This window comes from Salmo trutta, chromosome 31 (assembly GCF_901001165.1).
Source record: "Salmo trutta chromosome 31, fSalTru1.1, whole genome shotgun sequence".
NCBI lineage: Eukaryota > Metazoa > Chordata > Actinopteri > Salmoniformes > Salmonidae > Salmo > Salmo trutta.
In genome coordinates this window covers 5,251,278-5,278,489 of record NC_042987.1, presented here as the reverse complement: position 1 = coordinate 5,278,489, position 27,212 = coordinate 5,251,278, and the positions used below count along the sequence as shown (strand labels likewise).

At 43.7% G+C, this 27,212-nt stretch overlaps 1 protein-coding gene and 1 long non-coding RNA gene across 4 annotated transcripts in view; one reads left to right on the top strand and one right to left on the bottom strand.

Annotated features, from left to right (window-relative positions):
* On the top strand, window positions 1–652 carry LOC115169383 (uncharacterized). Its single transcript, XR_003870857.1, has 2 exons — window positions 1–316; window positions 355–652. It is a non-coding gene; the product is annotated as an uncharacterized LOC115169383 (long non-coding RNA).
* A 3,640-nt stretch (window positions 653–4,292) lies between these two features.
* Window positions 4,293–27,212, bottom strand: part of LOC115169382 (zinc finger protein 704) — a 103,188-nt gene continuing 80,268 nt past the window's right edge. For 2 of the 3 annotated variants that reach the window (XM_029724950.1, XM_029724949.1), the window contains exons 5-9: window positions 14,286–14,386; window positions 8,665–8,950; window positions 7,392–7,514; window positions 6,814–6,941; window positions 4,293–6,711 (exon numbers count right to left, since the gene is read on the bottom strand). In XM_029724950.1, the coding sequence (XP_029580810.1) occupies window positions 6,600–6,711; window positions 6,814–6,941; window positions 7,392–7,514; window positions 8,665–8,950; window positions 14,286–14,386 (750 nt within the window). In that variant the 3' untranslated portion in view covers window positions 4,293–6,599. The remainder of the gene's footprint in view (window positions 6,712–6,813; window positions 6,942–7,391; window positions 7,515–8,664; window positions 8,951–14,285; window positions 14,387–27,212) is intronic. The other variant, XM_029724951.1, reaches the window with a different exon arrangement.

Sequence of the window (27,212 nt, the reverse complement as noted above, 5' to 3'; positions counted from 1 at the left end):
GATCATAGACAGGTAAAACGGTGACAGAAAGACAAACAGATCAAAGACAGGTAAAACGGTGACAGAAAGACAAACAGATCAAAGACAGGTGAAACGGTGACAGAAAGACAAACAGATCAAAGACAGGTAAAACGGTGACAGAAAGACAAACAGATCAAAGACAGGTAAAACGGTGACAGAAAGACAAACAGATCAAAGACAGGTGAAACGGTGACAGAAAGACAAACAGATCAAAGACAGGTAAAACGGTGACAGAAAGACAAACGGATCAAAGACAGGTAAAACGGTGACAGAAAGACAAACAGATCAAAGACAGGTAAAACGGTGACAGAAAGACAAACAGATCAAAGACAGGTGAAACGGTGACAGAAAGACAAACAGATCAAATAGGCGTGTCGTTTACGAGTACGATAGAAGAAGAAGCACAGAGTTGAGCGGAGCTGCCATGGCGATGACGATGAATTACATTTTGATGGAGATCCATTGGCTTTGCTGCTGCTGAGCTGTTGGGCTGGACTCAACAACATCGACATTCAAAAAGCAAACAAAGAATAGAATCACAGAACATATTTCAAGGGCTTGGTTAGCTTAATATACTGGGTAATGACTTGGGACTACAGTACATTTTGAAAGAGAAAGAGACAGGAAAAAATATACAATTTAATGGAGAGAAATAGAGTAGGAGATAGAGAGGAAGTCACTGAAGTTATGACAGGGAAATGTACAGGTACGGAACAGACAGACACCAAGGCAAGCGGCCTGTTGGAATGGAAACAGAATCGCCAAAGGTAAAACCATGGAACTAGAATTCTATTTCTCTGGGTAACACACTTCCTCATTACATACAAAATTACCACAAAAGATAATAACAACAACATGTATTCCGATAAATCCATATTTGGCAGGAAGGGAGACAGAAAAGGTAGGTAGCAGATTTTATGAATCGTGTTCAAATCATTATGACTGCATTTATAGCACAGTCGATCACTCCATAGTGTATTATAAGACTTGTCATAAGCATTCACAACAGCTCATGGTTCCTTATGACCACCTTAACAAATGCATTACACCTTCATAAACATATTCATTATATGCATTACACTAAGTGGGAAGAGTGCAGTATATGGACCACTATAAGCATTCATAAAGCCAAGGACTCATTATTACTGCCTAAATAAACGCCTACATGCCAATAAATGCATTCATAATAGATCACACACAGGTGGCTCAAAGAAAGGTAATCAAAAGGTCAAGTTAGTTCTTGTTCCAATTAAAGCATATCATTGCACAATGTAAGAAGGTGAAGCAATACTGCATGGTTGTGGTATAGATATGATACACAAGTGATAGGTCAACTGTTAGTGTGTATGTTAAATGTTTTTCGATACTGAAGTCAGAGTGCACTAACAGTTCTCTACAGGCAGTAGAAACTAGCCAGCATTACAACAAGAAAGAAAACAAGCTTTTCTTTTTGTAGGTTTAAAATTCATCAAAGTTTTTTCTCCCCTTTTCCCCTAAACTGCAATATACAAGTACGTACATGTTATATTCACTATAGCTTCTCAATTGCCCTTTAAAAAATATGAAGAAAAAAATATTCTGAGCAATTGTACCTTAGAAAGTTTCCTTTTTGTATAACAGAAAAACAACAGCATGAAAATAGCATCACGGTTCTCTTTACGTTGCATATGTACAGGAAAGCCCTGAAACTACAAATCCATATCTAATAATCGTCACTGCTTGACCCACTTCCTCTTTCAACACCTATAATAAAGCCCCAGTTCTCCAAACACACCAAAACAAAACCTTCCAAAGCCTCAGGTCTCCTAAAAACATTCTCATTTACAGCAACAACCTGGGGAATAGTTACAGGGGGATGAATGAGCCAACTGGAAGCTGGGGATGATTAGGTGGCCATGATGGTATAAGGGCCAGATGGGGAATTTAGCCAGGACACCAGAGTTAACACCACTACTCTTATGATAAGTGACATGGGATCTTTAGTGACCACAGAGAGTCAGGATACCCGTTTAACATCTCATCCGAAAGACAGCACCCTACACAGGGCAATGTCCCCAATCACTGCCCTGGGATAAATATATATTTTTTTACACCAGAGGAAAGAGTGCTTCCTACTGGCCCTCCAACACCACTTCCAGAAGCATCTGGTCTCCCATCCAGGACCAACCCTGCTTAGCTTCAGAGGAAAGCCAGCAGTGGGATGCAGGGTGGTATGCTGCTGGCAGGTAACAGTTAAATAGTGTTCCCTTTGCATTAGCCCTGGCCAGAGACCCATAAGGCCAATTTAGTGCAATAAAAAAATATATGCAGGTTTGTAGCAGGGATAGGGATGTGACTGAAATTGAGAACAATGGACTTGATTGGTCTGATGCAAATCAAAAGTATGACTGGTCAATCTGCTGCCAGTCGATTGGTGGAGAAGTGTCAGGTGCTTTGAATGGGGGAATGGATTGAGAGAGAGCTGAGTGAGTGTGTTTAAGTGCTCACTTCAAATCAAATCAGAATCAGACAGGAGTCCAAAATAGGAGTCAGTCCGGAAATAAAACCTCTTCTCTCTCATCTCAATAAAATGTGAAAAAGCCACTTGCCATTTATATAAAGGAAGACTAAACAAAATGTTTTTGAAAGCAGTGTATGAGTAGGCTGTGTAGGAAACCCCATGTCATTGAAACACCATGATTGATCTGTTCTGAAGATGACAACAAGCAACTATTGATCATGCTGGACCAGCAAAATATTACCACGTTTGGGCAGACTGCCTGAGATGTGACTTCAGGGGTCATCTTGGTGCCTATACACAATAAACAGATTGTGGGGAAACCCTTACTCACAAATTACCGTGCTGTACTACACTCTTAAAAGAAAAGGTGCTATCTAGAACCAAATGGTTCTTCGTCCCATAGGAGAATCCTTTGAAGAACCCTTATTGGTTCCATGTAGAACCCTTTTGGTTCCAGGTAAAACCATTTTGGGTTCCATGTAGAACCCTTTCCACAGAGACTACATGGAACTCAAAAGGGTTCTACTAGAAAACAAAAAGTTTTCTACCTGGAACCCAACAGGGTTCCCCTATGGGGACAGTCGAATAACCCTTTTGGAAGCCTTTTTTTTCTAAGACTGTATCCAGTACCACACTATTCCAGACAACATTGTGGGCCCCATTGGGCTGTGTACACCACACACTGAGAGAGAACTAGACATACAGGTTCAGAACGTTCTTATGGAGGAACCCAAGCCCCATCCCTGAAACCCCATTTTAACACCATCAGTGACGACCCAAAATAAAACAGCCTCAAATTAAATTTCACTTCAAAATCTGTGTATATAAAATCTCCATGTATAAAAACATGTCTTTGTACAGTGCAAGTTAGTGCAATTTCTTTAGGTACATCATTTTTCCTCGTAATGTTACTTTCATTGGCACTTAGTGAAGTTTCTGACCATTAATTACCAGCCTACTCTCCACTCTGACCAGTGAGGTTCTGTAAGACACAGCTTCTCTCTCTGACAGAATGCCTGACAGCAAGGTTACTAGCCAACAAGCATGACCCTATTTGTTGGTAATGGTTATCAAGGAAAAGACTGACATGGCATGTACGGGGCTCTATTAAATACGTATCCGGAAAGTTCAGCGTGACAGTGTAATTAAAATTTAAAGGCAACATTCCCTGTTAACAGAGATTGCATTCACTGAAACGCTGCATATGTCGGCTCAATCGGAAATTACCATTACGCAATCTATAACGATTCAGTGATATGGATGAATAGAGCCCTAAAAACAATCCAGTTGGTTAAATTGTTTGTTTGTTGTACCCAAAAAACAGCAAGACATAACAGTCACGGCCAGCCGTCTTAGAATGGCCTTCTACCGACGTCATGTCAATTAGAATGTGTGACAGCTGAGAGCGCATGTGTTAACATGACAACAGACGTGTAAAACAGCCAAAGACTGGAAAGTCATAGGCTGTGTTCGATAGGATAAAAGACGCAATATATCATGGGTAAATTGTGACTGACTGATCTACAAATAATAATGAGTCGTTATTTATGATGGAAGGTGATATGTAGATCAGTCAGTCGCAGGCAGTTGCCTGCAGTAGTTTGATGCTATCCAACACTGCCACTGACTGTGGCCGTGGTCAGCGAAACAAGTTCAAGGTGAGCTGAGGTAAGAGGCCAGGTGGCACTTCAGGATGTGCACGTGCGTGAGTGTGCGTAGGGCTCTAAAGTGCGCCCATAAACATTTTGCTGTGCGACCTGGATTTTTTTGGGGGGGGGGTGTACTGTGCTCCTATAAAAAAATATCCTGAATAATAATTGTTGTAATGATCCGGCTTCGCAGTACTGTTGATTCCGAGTCCCCTAGAGAAAAAAAGGGAGAGCATTATTCGTTAGCGTCGTGGTTGAACCATTACTACAGCGAAAATAGCTTGTTCTACCCCAGTTAAAAAGATCTGGCCCATATTACCAGCACAGTTTTTTTTTCTTCTTTCTATAGCCTATCGACAGGACCGCCATTTACGTTAATAAACCACCTCGTGTGCCATTCTAAAACTACTCGCGGGCCCTTGACCATTTGTTTACATTTTGTTCAGTCACGTTACCTCATTGGCTAGTTAGCTAACAACCTGGTAACTTTACCAGTATATCCAAACATTTAGGGGCACAGAAAGGAAAAGGGATAGCTTCTTCAGGACATCAATGATCGTAGCACTGAATGATTGTCAGATTTCTTGCATGTCCTCATCACAAACCTGACGTGCTTAGAGACAGTGTACAATGTTCAATGTAATGCATCTCAATAGGAAAATAGTGATTTTACACAATGTAGAAACCTAACATTCCACGTCATTTCAATGACAGATATTTGTATCAACATTTGAGCTTTTATTATAAACTATCTAAACAGTGTTAATTTCTGGGGCACAGCATATGCTTCAAAAGTAGCTAGAATTAATATAGGCCCAATATAGGCTGCATCTCAATCAGTTAAACAATATATATCATCTGGTGCTCCTAACTTTTTATGTGGTGCTCCTAACTTTTTATAAATTGGGAGCACCCGTTAATTTAGAGTCCTGTTTGTGTGTGCATCCTGCTGATGTAACTTGTGTAATGGCTAGTAGTCAGTGTTGGGAGCAGAAAGAGAGAGAGCCTGCAGAGACTACATTCAAAGAGCTGGCAACAATCAAAACATTAGCTAGAGTAGAAAAATACATCTGTTTAAAAATATACATCTATGTCTGCTCTCATGTCTGATCAGGAATCCAGGTACAATTCATGGGAAGCAAATAATGTTGATTTCAACGCCATTAGATACCAGTTAAGAGCTGTAACTGGGAGTGAGGGTTGAGTAGGACTGACTAGAGAACTAGAATGAGATTGTATTCTTTGTCTATGATGATACCCAGAAAATGAGCTCTAGAACTCCGAGTAGCCAGCAGTGCTACAGCAGAGCTTAATGTTGTTGCTGATAACTGTTATCAACAACAGAGCTGATTAATCAAAGCAAGACAATACTTTCCAAACCCTGGTGATTACACTTTGCAACTACTAGTTGCCTTGGCAACTGATCGCTGAAAATACATGTAAGAAATGAGAAGAAACACTCTAGTTACAAAGTTTACAGTGATCTGTTGAAAGATGTGTTGTTTCTGAACGATGTATATCAGAGGTATAGAAAGGAAGAAAGGGAAATAGATATCTTTACATGTAAATTGAACAATTTAAAGATTCAAAACGTAACATTTGGTGCAACCAGATGGAAGAGGGTGTGTTTCATATCTATGCAAAAAGCAAGAATCTTATGATGAGTAGCTATGGATGATTTACTTCCCAAACAAAGTGATTAGAGTTTCTGAGTTGAATTCCCATAAGAGCATGAGATGTGTTATTCCATAACACTTGGACATGACGAGCGTCTCAATAAGCAGCATCTAAATTCTGAGCGAATGGATAGATATTCTGATTTGTTTTTCCTTTGGTAGACTTACTGCCCATTTCAAAAGAGTGACAGTTGAAAATCGAAAACGATCCATTCGAATAAAAGCCCCGAAGTTAATCTGATTTTAGTTATAAAACATTAACAGAGATGCATTGAAAGATGCTGACAAGAGAGCGGTATCAGGATCTTATAAACTCAAGCACAGTAGCTTCCGTGATACTCGGACCAGTAAAAAACAATAAGTTGAGAGTACATAATACCAAAAAGCTTATCTGAAATCTTCAACCACTCCCCTACAGTGAAGGCAGACAAAATTAGAAAATACAAAACAAATCGAAAAGGTTTTGAATAATATTTTTCTTTTTTTGATTACCTAAAAAGTCTCATCATTAGAAAGAAAAACAATTCTTCCAAATCCAAAATCATTTTTCTTTTTTGCCTTTTTCATCAGTTAGTGAGTTCAGCTGTCTGAGGACTAGGAGAAGCGAGCATAGAGACCCCTGCTGGTCAGGAGGAAGCAGTGCGTGCTCTGAGGGGCTTCATCACGGAGAAACCCCCACATCTCCTCAGTGGAAGATGACACCTCATTGAAGCGCTGGCAGAGGAAGAGTCCATCCCAGTGATGTACTGGGGTTCAGTCAGTGAATCGCTGACAGGCTTTTTTCCAGCGGCAGGCTGTGCACCACATGTCCCTCTTCTCCATGCCATACACTTTCCGGCACTTTTTGGCCTCTCCACGGGGTTTCCTTGGCAACCAATAAGATGGCACACAGTTAGACTTTACACTACAATACCATGAAGTTGATAAACACACTCACACAGCAAGGGTCAACACACATACTGTGTACCTGGTTCCTGGTGCTGGTTTGGGCAGGGGGGCTGTAAAGGGGGGTGTCTTGCAGATGGTGGTGTGTGTGTGAGGGGCAGGCTGTCTCTTCTCCCCGAAGCTCACCGTGCGGATGTGAGTCAACGGCCCCTGCAGGGGTAACCACAGGTCAAAGGGCATTCAACACCAACCAATCATAGCATGGCAGTCCATCATTAAGGGTTACACCTAATGCGCTGAGATTTTCCTGACCATGTGACATGACCAGAAAGAAGTCTATGTAATTACGGCTCTAGATCAGTGTCACCTCCCAGACCGTGTTATTCTTCATTCTGGCTATGTTAGGGCTGAACTGATTCTAGTTCAGCACTAAAGACAATATGTCTACATAGTAGACAACACTCCAGGGCCGGGAGGTAGAGGCAGGTAGAGTAGAAGGAGGAGAGAGATGGGCTAGAATGAAAGGGGAAAAGAGAAATTGAAAAAGAGGTTAGTTGGGGGTGGTAGGAGGTAGGGAGTAGAGAGATGAGAGATGGGGTAGTGATAAAAGAGAGAGATATGAGGATGCAGAAAGAGAGGGAGAGAAAGCAGCCTGCTCACCGTTAAGCCTTTAAAAATGACAGGAGGGGACTGCCAGGACACACTGATCCCATCCCTATTCCCAATCCCTTCATTCCCATCAGCCTGCTCCGAACACACAGGAATACTCACAGGAGCAGTGGCCTGGAAAACACAGTACCGCACCACGGTGAGAGACAGAGATGAGAAGGGAGAGAGAGAGAAAGAGGAGAGAGAGAGAGGGAGGGCGAGATGAGAGAGGGAGGTGAGGAGGGATGATTAGAGAAGAAGTGAACGAGTGGAGGTAGAGGGAGGTGAGGGGAGAGAGAGAGGGGGAGGTGAGGGGGGATGATTAGAGAAGAAGTGAACGAGTGGAGGTAGAGGGAGGTGAGGGGAGAGAGAGGGTGGTGAGGAGAGATGAGAGAGGGAGGTGAGGAGAGATGATTAGAGAAGAAGTGAATGAGTAGAGGTAGAGGGACGTGAGGGGAGATGAGAGATGAGAGAGGGCGGTGAGGAGAGATGAGAGAGGGAGGTGAGGAGAGATGATTAGAGAAGAAGTGAATGAGTGGAGGTAGAGGGAGGTGAGGGGAGAGAGAGAGGGTGGTGAGGAGAGATGAGAGAGGGAGGTGAGGAGAGATGATTAGAGAAGAAGTGAATGAGTAGAGGTAGAGGGAGGTGAGGGGAGATGAGAGAGGGAGGTGAGGAGAGATGAGAGAGGGAGGTGAGGAGAGATGAGAGAGGGAGGTGAGGAGAGATGATTAGAGAAGAAGTGAATGAGTAGAGGTAGAGGGACGTGAGGGGAGATGAGAGATGAGAGAGGGCGGTGAGGAGAGATGAGAGAGGGAGGTGAGGAGAGATGATTAGAGAAGAAGTGAACGAGTGGAGGTAGAGGGAGGTGAGGGGAGAGAGAGAGAGAGGGTGGTGAGGAGAGATGAGAGAGGGAGGTGAGGAGAGATGATTAGAGAAGAAGTGAACGAGTGGAGGTAGAGGGAGGTTGAGCGACAAAGAATGATACTGAAAGAAAAGGGAGATAGATACTATGGAAAATGGAGTAAAATAGAGAAGGCCTCACCTAAAGAAATCTATTGATCTGACGTGTCATGTCATGTGCAGCTTTAAGCCTGTGTTCAACTCAGTTTCATGGACATAATGAACTAAACACACACAGACCAGGGGAACCAAAACATTATCTGTCATGCAGTAGAGGACAGCTACAGTACAGGAAACTACTGGAGTCTCTATAGCAACAGAGAGCACCATAGCCATTGGAGAATAAGGTGGATGTGGGTGCACGTGTGTGCCTGACTGTTCTTACCTGGTAGGCGTGGTCAGTACGGATATGGCAGAGCGTGGAGGGAGCTGATTGGCTGAGCAGACTGGGGGCATGACCCTGCGGTCCCCTCATGACGATGTGGGCGGGCTCAGAGCGGGGAACAAAGGCGGCGTGGGAGAAAGGGGGGAAGATGGGGGGAGGGCCGGTAGTGGTGGGGGAGGTGGGCGTGAGGCTGGACAAGCCCTCTGATAGGCTGTCCATGTTGACCTCGATCTCTGAGTAGTAGAAGTCCTCCTCCCCGTCACTGTAGTCCGAGTCACAGTTCCGCCTGCACCGTAGGAGGGTGACATACGTGAAGCAGCTTCTAAGATTCAGCCGTACGTACGGGATACACATGGTATACACCGTCCAACGAAATGCTTACTTGCAGGTTCCTTCTCCATAATGCAAAATCAATAAGAAATAATATAATAATATGAAAATAAAGAAATTGGCTCAGTAGAATAGAATAAACATTTTAGCATAAGTATAATAGAGAAAGGCACAATTTATAGTCGATTATTTCCACGTGTTTTGGGGAAGGGAGTATTTGAGGGGTGTTTGAATTGTGCATTATTTAGAAATCATAATACGAGTCTGGAAGCAGCAGTTGTAATGTGTGTGTGTGTGTGTGTGTGTGTGTGTAGCATGAATGTACAGTACCAGTCAAAAGTTTCAACACACCTACTCATTCAAGGGTTTTTCTTTATTTTATACTATTTTCTACATTGTAGAATAATAGTGAAGGAATCAAAACTATGAAATAACACATATGGTATCATGTCGTAACCAAAAAAAGTGTTAAACAAATAAAAAAATATTTTGATGACAGCTTTGCACATTCCTGGCATTCTATCAACCAGCTTCACCTGGAATTATTTCCCAACAGTCTTGAAGGAGTTCCCACATATGCTGAGCACTTGTTGGCTGCTTTTCCTTCACTCTGCGGTCCAACTCATCCCAAACCATCTCAATTGGGTTGAGATCAGGTGATTGGAAAGGCCAGGTCATCTGATGCAGCACTCCATCCCGCTCATTCCTGGTCAAATAGCCCTTACACAGCCTGGAGGTGTGTTGGGTCATTGTCCTGTTGAAAAACAAATGATAGTCCCACTAAGCGCAAACCAGATGGGATGGTGTATCGCTGCAGAATGCTGTGGTAAGCATGCAGGTTAAGTGTGCCTTGAATTCTAAATAAATCACGGACAGTGTCACCAGCAAACCCCCACACCATCACACCTCCTCCTCCATGCTTCACGGTGGGAACCACATATGCGGAGATCATCCGTTCACCTACTCTGCGTCTCACAAAGACATGGTGGTTGGAACCAAAAATCTCACATTTGGACTCATCAGACCAAAAGGACAGATTTCCACCTGTCTAATGTCTATTCCTCATGTTTCTTGGCCCAAGCAAGTCTCTTCTTCTTGCTGGTGTCCTTTAGAAGTTGTTTCTTTGCAGCAATTCGACCATGAAGGCCTGATTCATGCAGTCTCCTCTGAACAGTTGATGTTGAGATGTGTCTATTACTTGAAATGATCCTCTGCAGTAGATGTAACTCTGGGTCTACTTTTCCTGTGGCAATCCTCATGAGAAACTAGTTTCATCATAGCTCTTGATGGTTTTTGCGACTGCACTTGAAGAAACTTTCAAAGTTCTTAACATTTTCCAGATTGACTGACCTTCATGTCTTAAAGTAATGATGAACTGTCGTTTCTCTTTGCTTATTTGAGCTGTTCTTGCCATAATATGGACTTGGTCTTTTACCAAATAGGGCTATCTTCTGTATACCACCCTTACCTTCTCGCAACACAACTGATTGGCTCAAACGCATTAAGAAGGAACGAAATTCCACAAATTAACTTTGACAAGGCACACCTGTTAATTGAAATGTATTCCAGGTGACTACCTCATGAAGCTGGTTGAGAGAATGCCAAGAGTGTGCAAAGCTGTCATCAAGGCAAAGGGTGGCTACTTTGAAGAATCTCAAATATAAAATATATTTTGATTTGTTTAACATTTTGGTTACTACATGATTCCATACGTGTTATTTCATTGTTTTGATGTCTTCACTATTATTCTACAATGTAGAAAATAGTAAAAATAAAGAAAAAACCCTTGAATGAGTAGGTGTGTTGAAACCTTTGACTGGTACTATATATGTCTGTGGGTGTGTGCGTGAGTGAGTGCTTGTGTGCTTAGGTGCGGAGAATCAGAGTAGGTGGTCAGTCCAGTTGAAGTGTTCAGCAGTCTAATGGCTTGTAGATAGAAACTGTCTCTGAGCCTGTTGGTATCAGACCTGATGCTCCGATACCATCTGCCCGACCGTAAGTTAGTAAACAGCTTGTGGCACTGAGAAAATTACCTTTTAATGGTGTCAGACCAAGGCTCGGCATCTGTCCTCATGCTCCTAGACCTTAGTGCTGCTTTTGACACCATCAATCAACACATTCTTTTGGAGAGATTGGAAACCCAAATGTGTCTACATGGACAAGTTCTGGCCTGGTTTAGGTCTTATCTGTCGGAAAGATATCAGCTTGTCTCTGTGGATGGTTTGTCCTCTGACAAATCAATTGTAAGTTTCGGTGTACCTCAAGGTTCCATTTTAGGACCACTATTGTTTTCACTATATATTTTACCTCTTGGTGATGTCATTCGGAAACATAATGTTAACTTTCACTGCTATGCGGACGATACACAGCAGTACATTTCAATGAAACATGGTGAAGCCCCAAAATTGCCCTCCCTGGAAGCCTGTGTTTCAGACATAAGAAAGTGGATGGCTGCAAATGTTCCACTTTTAAACTCGGACAAAACAGAGATGCTAGTTCTAGGTCCTAAGAAACAAAGAGATCTTCTGTTGGATTTGACAATTAATCTTGATGGTTGTACAGTCGTCTCAAATAAAACTGTGAAGGACCTCGGCGTTACTCCGAACCCTGATTTCTCTTTTGATGAACATATCAAGACTATTTCAAGGACTGCTTTTTTCCATTTACGTAACATTGCAAATATATAAAACTTTCTGTCCAAAAATGATGCAGAAAAGTTAATCCATGTCACTTCTAGATTAGCCTACTGCAATGCTCTACTTTCCGGCTACCCAGATAAAGCACTAAATAAACTTCAGTTAGTGCTAAACACGGCTGCTAGAATCTTGACTAGAACCAAAAAATGTGATCATATTACTCCAGTGCTAGCCTCTCTACACTGGCTTCCTGTTAAGGCTAGGGCTGATTTCAAGGTTTTACTGCTAACCTACAAAGCATTACCTGGGCTTGCTCCTACCTATCTTTCCGATTTGGTCCTTCCGTACATACCTACACGTACGGTATGGTCACAAGACGCAGGCCTCCTTACTGTCCTTTGAATTTCTAAGCAGAGAGCTGGAGGCAGGGCTTTATCCAATAGAGCTCCATTTTTATGGAATGGTCTGCCTATCCATGTGGGAGACGCAGACTCGGTCTCGACCTTTAAGTCTATATTGAAGACTCATCTCTTCAGTAGATCCTATGATTGAGTGTAGTTTGGCCCAGGGGTGTGAAGGTGAACGGAAAGGCACTGGAGTGACGAACCGCCCTTGCTGTCTCTGCCTGGCCGGTTCCCCTCTCTCCCCTGGGATTCTCTGCCTCTAACCCTATTACGGGGGTTGAGTCACTGGTTTACTGGTGCTCTTCCATGCTGTCCCTAGGAGGGGTGTGTCACTTGAGTGGGTTGAGTCACTGACGTGATCTTCTTGTCCGGGTTGGCACCCTCCCCTTGGGTTGTGCAGTGGGGGAGATCTTCGTGGGCTATACTCAGCTTTGTTTCAGGGTAGTAAATTGGTGGTTGAAGATATGCCTCTATTGGTGTGAGGGCTGTGCTATGGCAAAGTGCGTGGGGTTATATCCTGCCTGTTTGGCCCTGTCCGGGGGTATCGGCGGACAGGGCCACGGTGTCTCCCGACCCCTCCTGTCTCAGCCTCCAGTATTTATGCTGCAATAGTTTATGTGTCGGGGGAGCTAGGATCAGTCTGTTATAACTGGAGTATTTCTCCTGTCTTACCTGTGTGAATTTAAGTATGCTCCCTTTAATTCTCTCCCTCTCCCTCCCGAAGGACCTGAGCCCTGGAACCCTGCCTCAGGACTACCTGCCCTGATGACTCTGTCCACTGGGTCGTGCTGTTTCAACTGTTCTGCCTTCAGCTATGGAACCCTGACCTGTTCACTGGATGTGCTACCTTGTCCCGGACCTCTGCTGTTTTCAACTCTCTCTCTACCGCACCTGCTATCTCTAACTCTGAATGCTCAGCTATGAAAAGCCAATTGACATTTACTCCTGAGGTGCTGACCTATTGCACCCTCCTCAACCACTGTGATGATTATTATTTGACCCTGCTGGTCATCTATGATATTTCAAATCTTTGCCATGTACGGTTATAATCTCAACCCGGCACAGCCAGAAGAGGACTGGCCACCCCTCAGAGCCTGTTTCCTCTCTAGGTTTCTTCCTAGGTTCCTGCCTTTCTAGGGAGTTTTTCCTAGCCACCGTGCTTCTACATCTGCATTGTCTGCTGTTTGGGGTTTTAGGCTGGGTTTCTGTATAGCACCTTGTGACATCGGCTGATGTAAAAAGGGCTTTATAAATACATTTGATTGATTGATTGGGGTGTGTGGGGTCTTGATGATGCTGCAAGCCTTCATCAGGCACTGTTTTGAGTAGATGTCCTGGTTCGGTGGGAGCACGGTCCCAGTGATGTACTGGGCTATCTTCACTACACTTACGGTCGTGGATGGAGCAACAGGTAACAATAGTGTTATTAATAATAATAGTTCATAGTGTTACGATATATTCCTCAATGTTGATCGATGAATCCTGGGTGGATGAATCTTTGAACATATTCCAATCAGTATTCTAAAAACAGTCCTGCAGCATTGAGTCTACCTCCTATGTCCAGCACCTCACTATCTCCTTGTTGGCGGCTCCCTCCCTTTCCCTAATGAAGGCTTATAATAACATTCATAGCACCCTAAAGATTCAGTGATTATACCACTTCATAATACTCTACAGCAGTAAAGTGTTATGAACATGTTAATAAGGCATTATAACACATCATAATGAGGAGCTGTTCTGATGCTGTATTCTCTCTAACCAGCAGATGGCAGTGATACCCAGGGCCTCTGAGCCAAAGCCACTGAGTTTATGGACTTCATTGGTCATAGCCCTCACTGACTGACAGAGAGTGCAGGATAGCAACAGGAGGCTATAAAAACACCCCAGCAAAACCTCCTGGTGTGTTGATATGCTTCCACCATCCACCCTGCATCCCTTTATGGTACTTTGTAAGAGGATACTAGACTAACAAACCTAATGACATAAAGAAGTCATAATAAACACAGAGCCCATGGAGAGGCAGAGCTACCAATGTAGCACATACTCTAAAATACTACCTCCTTAGTAGATATTTTGACAATACTTCAGTAAATAGAGTAAGGTGAACTGTATTATATCTGCTCTCTTATTGGTCCCCAGGAGACCTGTATGCAGTGATTGGTTACAACAATTACCAATTCAACTATTGTGATTGGATACCTATAGCAGTTGACCTATATCGTGCTCTATGATTAGTTGATTGGTGCCTTACCCCAGGTGGACGGTGCGGATGTGTCTCTGGATCCCTGAAGAGGTGCTGAGGACCTTTTCACAGTTCTTCCACAAGCACTTGAGCATCACCTTCATAGAGTTCTGAAACACAAAAGAACACACAACACAGTGGAGTCAGTGCTATTGTAGCGATCAAGGGGGAAGAACAAGAGTGGGGCTTGAACCAACAACCCTGTGGTTATGGGGTGAGCGCACTACAACCTGTGAGAAAAAGGTTCAGATCTCTCCACTTACGTACATGGGGGCTACACGTATTCTACTATTATTCTAAGTGAGGTAAAAATAAATAAACTAGACCATTACATGACCTATGAGACAAGCAGGCCTGTGAACATAGAAACTTGAGAAGACAGGTTAGCAACACACACCTCTCACTCTCTCTCGCTGCTCTATATTGACAGATGAGATGCAGTGTCATAATGCCTAAATACATTTTTGGGGGGATGGCCAAGGGCAAGAAAGGGACCCTAATATTCACATGGTCATAATCTCTACAGTCTGCAAAGCACATTTGAGATCAGAATTTGAACACCCACACTGTCACGTTTAACACTTCTTTGGTGTGTACTGTATGTAAGCCACAAAAATAGTGTTAAACAAAAAACAATCTAAGTGTCGATAAACTAATACCTCTAGAGTGCAACACCATGGGTGCTGCAAATTCCAACTTAAGTGAACACTTTATTAGAGCTGATGCTATTACACTTTCTCAGTGTTAGGGAATTAACACCTGTGGCGTTACAGTAACAATTTTTTGGGTGTTGTTTTAACACTGTAGGATGTAAAGCCTTATTTTGCATATTTATTTCCCTGGGTGCCTTTTGATTGAATTTTAGAGGTACCTGTACCACCTATGACTGTGTTTGCTAGTGACAGACACATGATTGTTGCATTCGATGACTTTCAGTCCTGTAGCCTCCTGTCACATCTACTCCTGCTCCCCCTCTCCGGCGCTCAACGGTCCTGGCAACCCATCTTTTACGCACACCTGCGTCTCATCATTAGTCACACCTGGACTTCATGAGTCTCTGATTACTTACCCTTATATCACACTCTTTTGTTATCAGTTATCAGCTGGCACCACCGGGGGCGGCTATGAAAGAGGTCCTCTGCATTCTTCAACGTCTTGACATTTCCAGGGGGTGTCACGTCCAACAAGCGGAGGATTCTCTACCACAAGTCAGCACCCTAGCCCATCCAACAGTCTGCCCAGGTCAGCAATGACCGTTTGTCCCTCCCTTACAAATATGACGGGTCTCCCTCCAAATGACTTGGCTTTCTACTCCAGTGCTACCTCTATTTCACTCATCAGATGGTAGCCCCCACCACAGATTCCAAGGTTGCCACGGTTATTTCCCTGCTGACCGGACAGGCGCTGGAGTGGACTACGGCCGTCTGGGACAGAGGAGGAGCTGGGTTCATGGCTCTGTTCAGGGGGGACTTCGACCATCCACTGGAAGGCAGAGGGGGGAGTGAGAGCCTACTCCAACTACAGCAGGATGACCCCGGCGGAGTATGCGCTCACCGTTCGGACAGTGGCAGCATCCAGCGGGTGGAATGAACCGGCACTCTGCATCTGATTCAGAAGAGGATTGCCGAAGAGGTCCAGACGGAGCTGGGTTGCCGAGACAATCTTACCTTGGACACACTCCCCACGGCTGAGCGACGCCGTCGGAGACAGTTAGGGTTTGTCCCTATTTCGGCCAGGAGGGGCACCAGCTTCAACGGTGTCCGGTACAGCCCAATCAATCATCACTTTCCACCAAACCTTTTTTAGTATCCATTTCACCGGCTGGCTGTCCCTCACCTACTGTTTGTACAGCTCTAGTGGATCCCGGTGCGGCGAGGGATTTTATTGACCAGGCCCTCGCCTCCTCCCTGCACATCACCTCATAACTGCGACCATTGGGATCTGGCACTATTACAGTGGTTCTTCCTGTAAAAGTTGCATCATACTGCAGCATACCTTGTAGGCTGCCGCAGAATTCTATGGGATGTCATTTAATTGTCAGCCATTGTTGCCATTAATGCTAGTTAGTGCTACGTTGACCACCAGAGGGCATCTTTGAGAAGCATTTGTCTTTTGTATTGGCTGTACAAGAGATATTGGCTGTACTAGAGAATTTAAAACCTTTTTTTGTAAGAACATAGTATATGGGATTCATTTTAAATTTAGCTTAATTAATTAGATTAATATTATGGTCTTTCTATTCCAAGAAAAACGAAACCCTCTGGGTTTCCGCGAGGAAAATATGGTGCTGTACCGTTTCCACACCCTAATTGTAGGCTAACCAATACCCAAACGGAGATTCAGTGAAAATAAAAATCTCATTGATTTATCAAGACCAGTCCCCATGCTTGTCTCAGAGCAGCGCAGTGTTGACCTTTGGATGCTGTCTTTTCCCCCTTCCACGTTCCAGTAAGCATAATCAGTGCTCTAACTCCTCCTCGCATTGACACAGTGACACAGGGTACCATACTAAACCACAAATTACCTCTAAATCCTGCAGCATAATCTCAAAACTTTTAGTTGAGCAACCACTGTATGCACGTCACAGCTCCACTCACCCTCACCGTGAGACCCAAGCCCCAGGAAAACCTTTCCTTCCTCATCACCTCCGTACCGGTGCACAAAGTCATCCTTTGCCTCCCCTGGCTCCAATGCCATAATCCCTACACCTCCTGGTCAGAGGAGGATTACCGCCTGAGGACAAGGATGTCGAAGGACCTGCTTTCCCCCCACCCTGTGGTTCTACGTCGGTGGAGGGACCTGTGAGTGTCCGCCAGCCCATCAATCGGTCCTCCCGTATCATTGGCCCCGTGTTTTGGGACATAGATATGGACATCCGCCAGGCTCTGGAGAAGGAACCCGCTCCAGCCACCTGCCCTCAGAAGTGCATCTACACACCCACGGGGGTCAAAGATCAGTTGCTGACCTGGGCACACACATCCCTCACCGCTGGACACCCAGGTATCACCCACACCACTGAATCCCTTTCTGAGATATACTGGTGGCCCACTTTGGCGCAGGACGTTGCACACTATGTCCACTCACGTTCAGTATGTACTCAATCTAAATCTCCCCGGCACGATCCATCATGAAGACTCCTTCCCTTTCCCGTGCCTCAACGTCCCTGGTCTCATCTGTCCATTGATTTCGTCACTAATCTCCCCTCTTCTGATGGTTACACTACTATTATGGTTGTTGTGGACAGATTCTCTAAATCCTGTCGTCTTATTCCCCTCTCTGGTCTCCCTACCACTCTCCAGGTCGCTAAGGCAATGTTATAGCAGGTCTTCTGGCACTATGGCCTTCCGGAGGACATCGTCTCCGACAGTGACCCTCAATTCACATCACGGGTATGGAGAGCCTTCATGGAGAAGCTGGGGGTCACGGTCAGCCTCACTTCCGGGTACCGGCCTTAGTCCAATGGGCAGGTGGAGTGGATGAACCAGGAGCTGTGGAGGTTCCTGAAGAGTCACTGCTAGGACCAGCAGGGGGATTGGGCCCGGTTCCTTCCTTGGGCTGAATATCGCTCCGTGGACTCCAAGCCAGACCGACGCTCCTGCGGTGGATGAGTGATTCAGGTGCGCAGAGGTATGGAACGATTCCCATTTGAGACTCTAGCACGCCGTCCGCTGTCAGCAAGAGCAGGCAAATCACCACCGCAGTGAGGCTCCCGTGTTCCATCCTGGTGATCGCGACTGGCTCTCCACCAGGAAGCGAGCAGGCCTTTCTAATCGACCTGGCCTGGGTATCCTGGAAGGATATTGACCTCATTCCGTCAGTAGAGGATGCCTGGTTATTCTTTAAAAGTGCTTTCCTCACCATCTTAAATAAGCACGCCCCATTCAAAAAATGTAGAACCAGGAACAGATATGGTTCACTCCTGACCTGACTACCCTTGACCAGCACAAAAACATCCTGTGGTGTATTGCATTAGCATCGAAGAGCCCACGCGATTTGCAACTTTTCAGGGAAGTTAGGAACCAATATACATAGGCAGTTAGGAAAGCAAAGGCTAGCTTTTCAAACAGAACTTTGCATCCTGTAGCACAAACTCCAAAAAGTTCTGGGACACTGTAATGTCCATGGAGAATAAGAGCACCTCCTCCCAGCTGCCCACTGCACTGAGGCTAGGAAACACTGTCACCACCGATAAATCCGGGATAATTGAGAATTTCAATAAGCATTTTTCTACGGATGGCCATGCTTTCCACCAGGCTACCCCTACCCCGGCCAACAGATCTGCACCCCCCACAGCAATTTTCCCAAGCCTCCCCCATTTCTCCTTCACCCAAATCCAGATAGCTGATGTTCTGAAAGAACTGCAAAATTTGGACCCCTACAAATCAGCCGGGAAAGACAATCTGGACCCTCTCTTTCTAAAATGATCCGCCAAAATTATTGCAACCCCTATTACTAGCCTGTTCAACCTCTCTTTCGTATCATCTGAGATCCCTAAAGATTGGAAAGCTGCCGCGGTCACCCCCCTCTTCAAAGGGGGAGACACTCTAGACCCAAACTGCTACAGACCTACATTGGGGGAAAAAAGTATTTGATCCCCTGCTGATTTTGTACGTTTGCACACTGATAAAGGATCAGTCTATAATTTTAATTGTAGGTTTATTTGAACAGTGAGAGACAGAATAACAACAAAAATATCCAGAAAAACGCATGTCAAAAATGTTATAAATTGATTTGCATTTTAATGAGGGAAATAAATATTTGACCCCCTCTCAATCAGAAAGATTTCTGGCTCCCAGGTGTCTTTTAAACAGGTAACGAGCTGAGATTAGGAGCACACTCTTAAAGGGAGTGCTCCTAACCGCAGCTTGTTACCTGTAAAAAAGACACCTGTCCACAGAAGCAATCAATCAATCAGATTCCAAACTCTCCACCATGGCCAAGACCAAAGAGCTCTCCAAGGATGTCAGGGACAATATTGTAGACCTACACAAGGCTGGAATGGGCTACAAGACCATCGCCAAGCAGCTTGGTGAGAAGGTGACAACATTTGGTGCGATTATTCGCAAATGGAAGAAACCCAAAAGAACTGTCAATATCCCTCGGCCTGGGGCTCCATGCAAGATCTCACCTCGTGGAGTTGCAATGATCATGAGAACGGTGAGGAATCAGCCCAGAACTACACGGGAGGATCTTGTCAATGATCTCAGTGCAACTGGGACCATAGTCACCAAGAAAACAATTGGTAACAAACTACGCCGTGAAGGACTGAAATCCTGCAGCGCCCGCAAGGTCCCCCTGCTCAAGAATACATATACATGCCCGTCTGAAGTTTGCCAATGAACATCTGAATGATTCAGATAACAACTGGTGAAAGTGTTGTGGTCAGATGAGACCAAAATGGAGCTCTTTGGCATCAACTCAACTCGCCGTGTTTGGAGGAGGAGGAATGCTGCCTATGACCCCAAGAACACCATCCCCACCGTCAAACATGGAGGTGGAAACATTATGCTTTGGGGGTGTTTTTCTGCGAAGGGGATAGGACAACTTCACCGCATCAAAGGGACGATGGATGGGGCCATGTACCGTCAAATCTTGGGTGAGAACATCCAGCCAGGGCGTTGAAAATGGGTCGTGAATGGGTATTCAGCATGACAATGACCCAAAACACACGGCCAAGGCAACAAAGGAGTGGCTCAAGAAGAAGCACATTAAGGTCCTAGAGTGGCCTAGCCAGTCTCCAGACCTTAATCCCATAGAAAATCTGTGGAGGGAGCTGAAGGTTCGAGTTGCCAAACGTCAGCCTCGAAACCTTAATGACTTAAGATCTGCAAAGAGGAGTGGGACAAAATCCCTCCTGAGTTGTGTGTTAACCTGGTGGCCAACTACAAGAAACGTCTGACCTCTGTGATTGCCAACAAGGGTTTTGCCCTTGTCATGTTTTGCAGAGGGGTCAAATACTTATTTCCCTCATTAATATGCAAATCATTTTATAACATTTTTGACATGCGTTTTTCTGGAATTTTTTGTTGTTATTCTGTCTCTCACTGTTCAAATAAACCTACCATTAAAATTATAGACTGATCATTTCTTTGTAGGTGGGCAAACGTACAAAATCAGCAGGGGGTCAAATACTTTTTTCCCCCACTGTATATCTATCCTACCCTGCCTTTCTAAGGTCTTCGAGAGCCAAGTTAACAAACAGATCACCGACCATTTCGAATCCCACCGTACCTTCTCCGCTATGCAATCTGGTTTAAAAGCTGGTCATGGGTGCACCTCAGCCACGCTCAAGGTCCTAAACGATATCATAACCGCCATCGATAAGAGACAATATTGTGCAGCTGTATTCATCGACCTGGCCAAGGCTTTCGACTCTGTCAATCACCACATTCTTATCGGCAGACTCAACAACCTTGGTTTCTCAAATGACTGCCTCGCCTGGTTCACCAACTACTTCTCAGACAGAGTTCAGTGTGTCAAATCGGAGGGCCTGTTGTCCGAACCTCTGGCAGTCTCTATGGGGGTGCCACAGGGTTCAATCTTGGGCCGACTCTTCTCTGTATACATCAATGATATCGCTCTTGCTGCTGGTGATTCTCTGATCCACCTCCACGCAGACGACACCATTCTGTATACTTCTGGCCCTTCTTTGGACACTGTGTTAACTAACCTCCAGACGAGCTTAAATGCCATACAACACTCCTTCTGTGGCCTCCAACTGCTCTTAAATGCAAGTAAAACTAAATGCATGCTCTTCAACCGATCGCTGCCCACACCTGCTTGCCTGTCCAGCATCACTACTCTGGACGGTTCTGACCTAGAATATGTGGACAACTACAAATACCTAGGTGTCTGGTGTCTGGTTAGACTGTAAACTCTCCTTCCAGACTCACATTAAGCATCTCCAATCCAAAATTAAATCTAGAATCGGCTTCCTATTTCACAACAAAGCATCCTTCACTCATGCTGCCAAACATAGTCTCGTAACACTGACTATCCTACCGATCCTTGACTTCGGCGATACCATTTACAAAATAGCCTCCAACACTCTTGGAAATTGGATGCAGTCTATCACAGTGCCATCTGTTTTGTCACCAAAGCCCCATATACTACCCACCACTGCGACCTGTATGCTCTCGTTAGCTGGCCCTCTCTTCATATTCGTCGCCAAACCCACTGGCTCCAGGTCATCTATAAGTCTTTGCTAGGTAAAGTCCCGCCTTATCTCAGCTCACTGTTCACCATAGCAGCACCCACCCATAGCACGTGCTCCAGAAGGTATATTTCACTGGTCACCCCAAAGCCAATTCCTCCTTTGGCCACCTTTCCTTCCAGTTCTCTGCTGCCAATGGCTGGAACGAACGGCAAAAATCACTAATCACTAAAGTTTGTTGTCCCTGTGTTACTTTGTGTTGTTGTGTGTTGCACTGCTTTGCTTTATCTTGGCCAGGTTGCAGTTGTAAATGAGAACTTGTTCTCAACTAGCCTACCTGGTTAAATAAAAGGTGAAATAAAAAAAAATAAAAAAAAATCCCGCCTCTCACATCTCCTCATTCGTTTTAAGGAGCATATACCCACATGGGCGATTAAAATATTATCTGAGGTCCACACTCCTGTCCAGTTGGTGGTGGGTAAAGCACCTTAAAGTTTATATGTAGATTGGCAACAAAGTGCCCACGTGAGACTAGCACGCCGTCCGCCGTCAGAAAGAGCAGGCAGATTGCCACCGCAGCGAGGATCCTGTGTTCCATCCTGGTGATCGCGTCTGGCTCTCCACCAGGAACCTCCCACCCTACCTGCTCTGTAAGAAGCAATGAAGAAGACTACTACTACTGAAAGAGGAGAGATTACCAGAAACTTACTAGGTTTCCCCTTTTATCTGTGAATTCATTGTTTTAGTAGAGAACACATGATTTTGTGTGACTCAAAATCAGTCGCGATTCTAAAAAGATCCAGAAAAAACAGGACCCAATGTTTATATGTCCCTGGTTCAAATCCAGGCTGCATCACATCCGGCCATGATTGGGAGTCCCATAGGGCAGCGCACAATTGGCCCAGTGTTTTCCGGGTTTGGCCGGGGTAGGCAGTCATTGTAAATAAGAATTTGTTCATAACCTGATATGGATATGGGGCAGTATTTTCATGGCCGGATGAAAAAACTTACCCAATTTAAATTGGTTACTACTCTTGCCCAGAAACGGGAACATGCATATTATTAGTAGATTTGGGTAGAAAACACTCTTTCTAAAACTGTTTGAAGTATAACAGAACTGAGTATAACAGAACTCATATGGCAGGCAAAAACCTGAGAAAATTCCAAGCAGGAAGTGGAAAGTCTGAGAATTGTAGTTCTTCTTTTGATTCTCTATCGAAACTACAGTATCTGTGCTGTTACGTTGCACTTTCTAAGGCTTCCATTGGCTATCTAAAGCCTTCAAAAAGTGTATTTGGATAGTGACCTGAACACACGAACAAAACGGAGGTATTTGGACATAACTATGCATTATTTCGAACAAAAACAACATTTCTTGTGGAAGTAGCAGTCCTGGGAGTGCATTCTGACGAAGATCAGCAAAGGTAATACAATATTTCTAATACTAATTCTGAGTTTAGGTTGCCCCGAATTTGGCGGGTGTCTGAATAGCTCGCCGTGATGGCGAGCTATGTACTCCAAATATTACAAAATTTGCTTTCGCTGAAAAGCTATTTTAAAATCTGACACAGAGGTTGCATAAAGGAGTTCTGCATCTATAATTCTTAAAATAATTGTTATGTATTTTGTCAACGTTTATGATGAGTATTTTTGTAAATTCACCGGAAGTTTTTGGTGGGAATACATTTTCTGAACATCACGCGCCAATGTAGAAAGCTGTTTTTGGATATAAATATGAACTTGATTGAACAAAACATACATGTATTGTATAACATAATGTCCTAGGAGTGTCATCTGATGAAGATGATCAAAGGTTAGTGCTTCATTTAGCTGTGTTTTGGGTTTTATTGACATATATGCTTGCTTGGAAAATGGCTGTGTGGTTATTTTGGTCTATGTACTGTCCTAACATAATCTAATGTTTTGCTTTCGCTGTAAAGCCTTTTTGAAATCGGACAATGTGGTTGGATTCAGTAGAGGTTTATCTTTCAAATGGTGTAAAATAGTCGTATGTTTGAAAAATTGAAATTATTGGATTTTTTAGGTTTTTGTATTTCGCGTCATGCGATCCCATTGGCTGTTGGCTAGGGGTTCCGCTAGCGGAACGCCTAGATGTAAGAGGTTTTAACTGATTTGCCTAGTTAAATAAAGGTTAAACAAGTAAAATAATATCCCATGACAAATTGGCCTTCAACAGCAAGCTACTGTAGCTAGCTAAATGTCCATGAATGTTTCATGCTTTTCGACCTGTCCCCAAATTAATATAGTTTGTTCAGAGTTTGTTTTGATATTTCAACCTGCATGTCTGGATCGTGTCTGGTGTGGATGTACAAAATCAACGTGCGCGCGATGGCGCACACGGACGCGTGCCCGGTCTAGTCAGCATGTTTGGCTTCTACTTCCATATTATACACATTTTAAAGCACAGTATATTTTACATTAGTTATCTTGTTTGTTTTTTTGTCCCACCCTTCAGCTCCCCGCAACCTCTCCCATCGATCTCTAAACACCATCCAGATAGAATGACTGCCAAGGTAGGGAAGATAGTTTCATTTATCAATCTAAACCATCTAAACTGGAATGACCATCTCAATAACGGGTGAAATATGTCCAACCACTTACAAATTGGATTAGTTTAGGAAAATGTAATATATCTTTGTGTAGTATAAGATCAATGAATCAATCAATGCACATGCAGAAACATAGATATTAAAACAAACTATTCCAAAAAGCAACGTGCAACAAAGCATGATAATGAGGCCCCGCCAATGTCTTCTTCACTCTGTGACGGCACGTTAAAGCGGATCACACGCAATATGGGGATAAAAATTGTCCCACTTGCGCCTTACATGACGACTGCATGAACTTTACAAAAACCATGTGACTAAGGTCATGCCGTTTTGACCTTAGTCAACTGCACATTTCTGCAGTTGCTCTTCACCAACTTCATCCTGCAGCCATCAGCTGCATCGTGGGAGGCTCTATTGTCACCCAATCATTAAGATGTTTTTGTTTGACCCACACGAACGTGACCAAAGACGTGATTGAAACAGGAACCAACTTTGTGATATTTGAAGCTCTCCTTCACCGATTGATAGTACAATGTACACCCTTATATTTACAGTTTGTGAGTGTGTGATATGGGGGTTGTGTGTTCATCTGCACATGAAAGATCTTAGACTTTATATCCACCAACCATTGGCATTTCTTAAAATACATCAACCCTGATCACTACAGGGATATTTTAAATTGACAAATTCAAGGTTTACTTGTTCTGATGGTCTGTAACAAAATGGTATGTGCCAATATTGCACTGATGCAGCCTTGACTAGGCTACTAGTTACTACTAACCTCAGACAACATTTTCAGATTTTTGCATATATGACAAAGTCACACGTTTTGTTTATCAGTATCACACACTTCCATGTGCATTCATGTAAAAAAAGTATGTTTATCATCGAAAAAAAATAGGAGTCATGTGGACTATCGCTGTCATCATTGCTTCTCAATGGCACACTGCTACAGTGGTTAACTTCCACTTGATAGTACACTTTAACCATGGATTCGAGCCCCCCTCGCCACAAGCTTCTTTGTTGAGGAAAAAATAAATAGAACTGTTCACTGCCGGTCACTGATGTTCGATTCAAAACGCATGTGACGAAGTGGATCATTATAATAATGAATAGCCTATAAAACATTGTAACCTTACTTGTACGTGTACACGTCCATATCATATGCAACAGCACTGTGTTTGTGTGCAAGGCTGTAGAAAGAGGTAGTTCCTTATTAAATGAATTAATAGTGCTAATGTTCTCGCTGTTGGCTGTAGACGTCCCTTTTCAACACAATAACAGTGCTTACGTTGGGCAGGAGCTCACCAGGGTACTGGCACCTCAAATTCTCAAACACCTCTTATGAATATTAGCTCAAAAGTATTGTACCTAAATATAACCAGTACCTGCACCCAAAATGAGTAACCACACTTATTCTAGTCCAAGTCAAGCACTGCAGACTATCACAATACATGTAAATCAACATTTCACAACTCATGTGAGATTCGAACCCTTGGATTAGGCACATTACACAGAGAGCAACTATTTCCTCACATGCACACTCTAATAAATGCTGGTTTAAAAACAACCCAGCGCTGGGAAATAGTTGACAGAACGAAAATGGGGTTATTTTTGTCCCAGCCAGTTGGGTCTCTTAGTTGGGTTATTGAGCTATGATCCACCCGGTCAGATCAGAAGACCGGAGGCATGGCTTAGTAGGGGTGTGACGTTCACTCCAATCTGAAAGACACGTCCCCAATAGATCACGCCTCCTGACAATAACCTATGGATTTCATTAAAAAAGACCCATTTACTCTCCCGAGTCACCAAAAATAACAATCTGAAAGCCACGCACCTACTAAGCCATTCCTCCAGTCTTCAATCTGACCCGGTGTATCATAGCTCAACAACCCAACTGAAAGAAAACAACTGGCTGGGTCAAAATAACCCAACATGTTATATTTAATATTTACCAAAATTGGGTTGTTTTTAACCCAGCATTCTTTAGACTGCAGAATCTAAAAACATAGAGCTCTTATTTTCTCATGCAGCATGCAGATCTCAGAGGTAGGCAGTGGAGGGGGAGATGTGTTTGGACCTGCATCAGTACTAATGGCAGGTTAGTGGGCGTTGGCTCTCTACCTATCAACAGCTTCCAGAAAGGGAGGGAAAGAGGGATGGGAGAGAGAGTGACTTTAAAATACAAACTATAGAACAGGTTTATCAGCGGCTGATCAATTTAACCCTTTTAACAGTCTATATTCTTATGCAATCCATTATTCCTTGCAGTGAAGACATCACATGCAACATCTCCAATGGCACTGAAACATACTGTATTAAACACTCCCAACAGCAAATCTGCAGCATCTCAACAAACAATCACAAATAATGCCCAAAGTGTTTTTCTTCCATCTTAACACAATCACAGGAATACCCAGGTGATTAACACTGTTCCTAAGCCTCTTATAGTACCCTACTCTACACAGTCAGATACACTGCAGCTACTCTACTGTATATCCAGACTTACTGCTGCCTGCAAATCAGGACTTAGTTACCGTAAATTCCGGACTATAAGCCGCAACTTTTTTCCCAGGCTTTGAACCTCGCGGCTTAAACAATGATGTGGCTAATATATGGATTTTTCCCGCTTTCAATTTTTTTTCTCCAAAAAAACACATTCTGTGACGTGCTCAGTTTTTTGCCGGCATGAAGCTTTCATTAGACCAATGAAATTGCAGAACGGGTTACGGTCAAACAACTTTTTTGTTTACTAATTAGATTAAATCGAGCGCTCTCAAACTTCCCATCATTCTGATTACGGTAGTCATTTTATTACCCTCATCATGGCAAAGACACGGAGAAATGCATATGATGCAGCTTTCAAGTTGAAGGCGATTGATCTGGCTGTTGGAAAAGGAAATAGAGCTGCTGCACGGGAGCTTGGTCTTAATAAGTCGATGATAAGACGTTGGAAACAGCAGCGTGAGGAATTGACTCAGTGCAAAAAGACAACTAAAGCTTACTGCTAATGTTTTCTTTTTTGTTACAAGCCGTGTTTCGTTAAAGCCTATTTATTTTTGTTACAAGCCGTGTTTCGTTAAAGCCTATTTATTTTTGTTACAAGCCGTGTTTCGTTAAAGCCTATTTATTTTTGTTACAAGCCGTGTTTCGTTAAAGCCTATTTATTTTTGTTACAAGCCGTGTTTCGTTAAAGCTTATTTATTTTTGTTA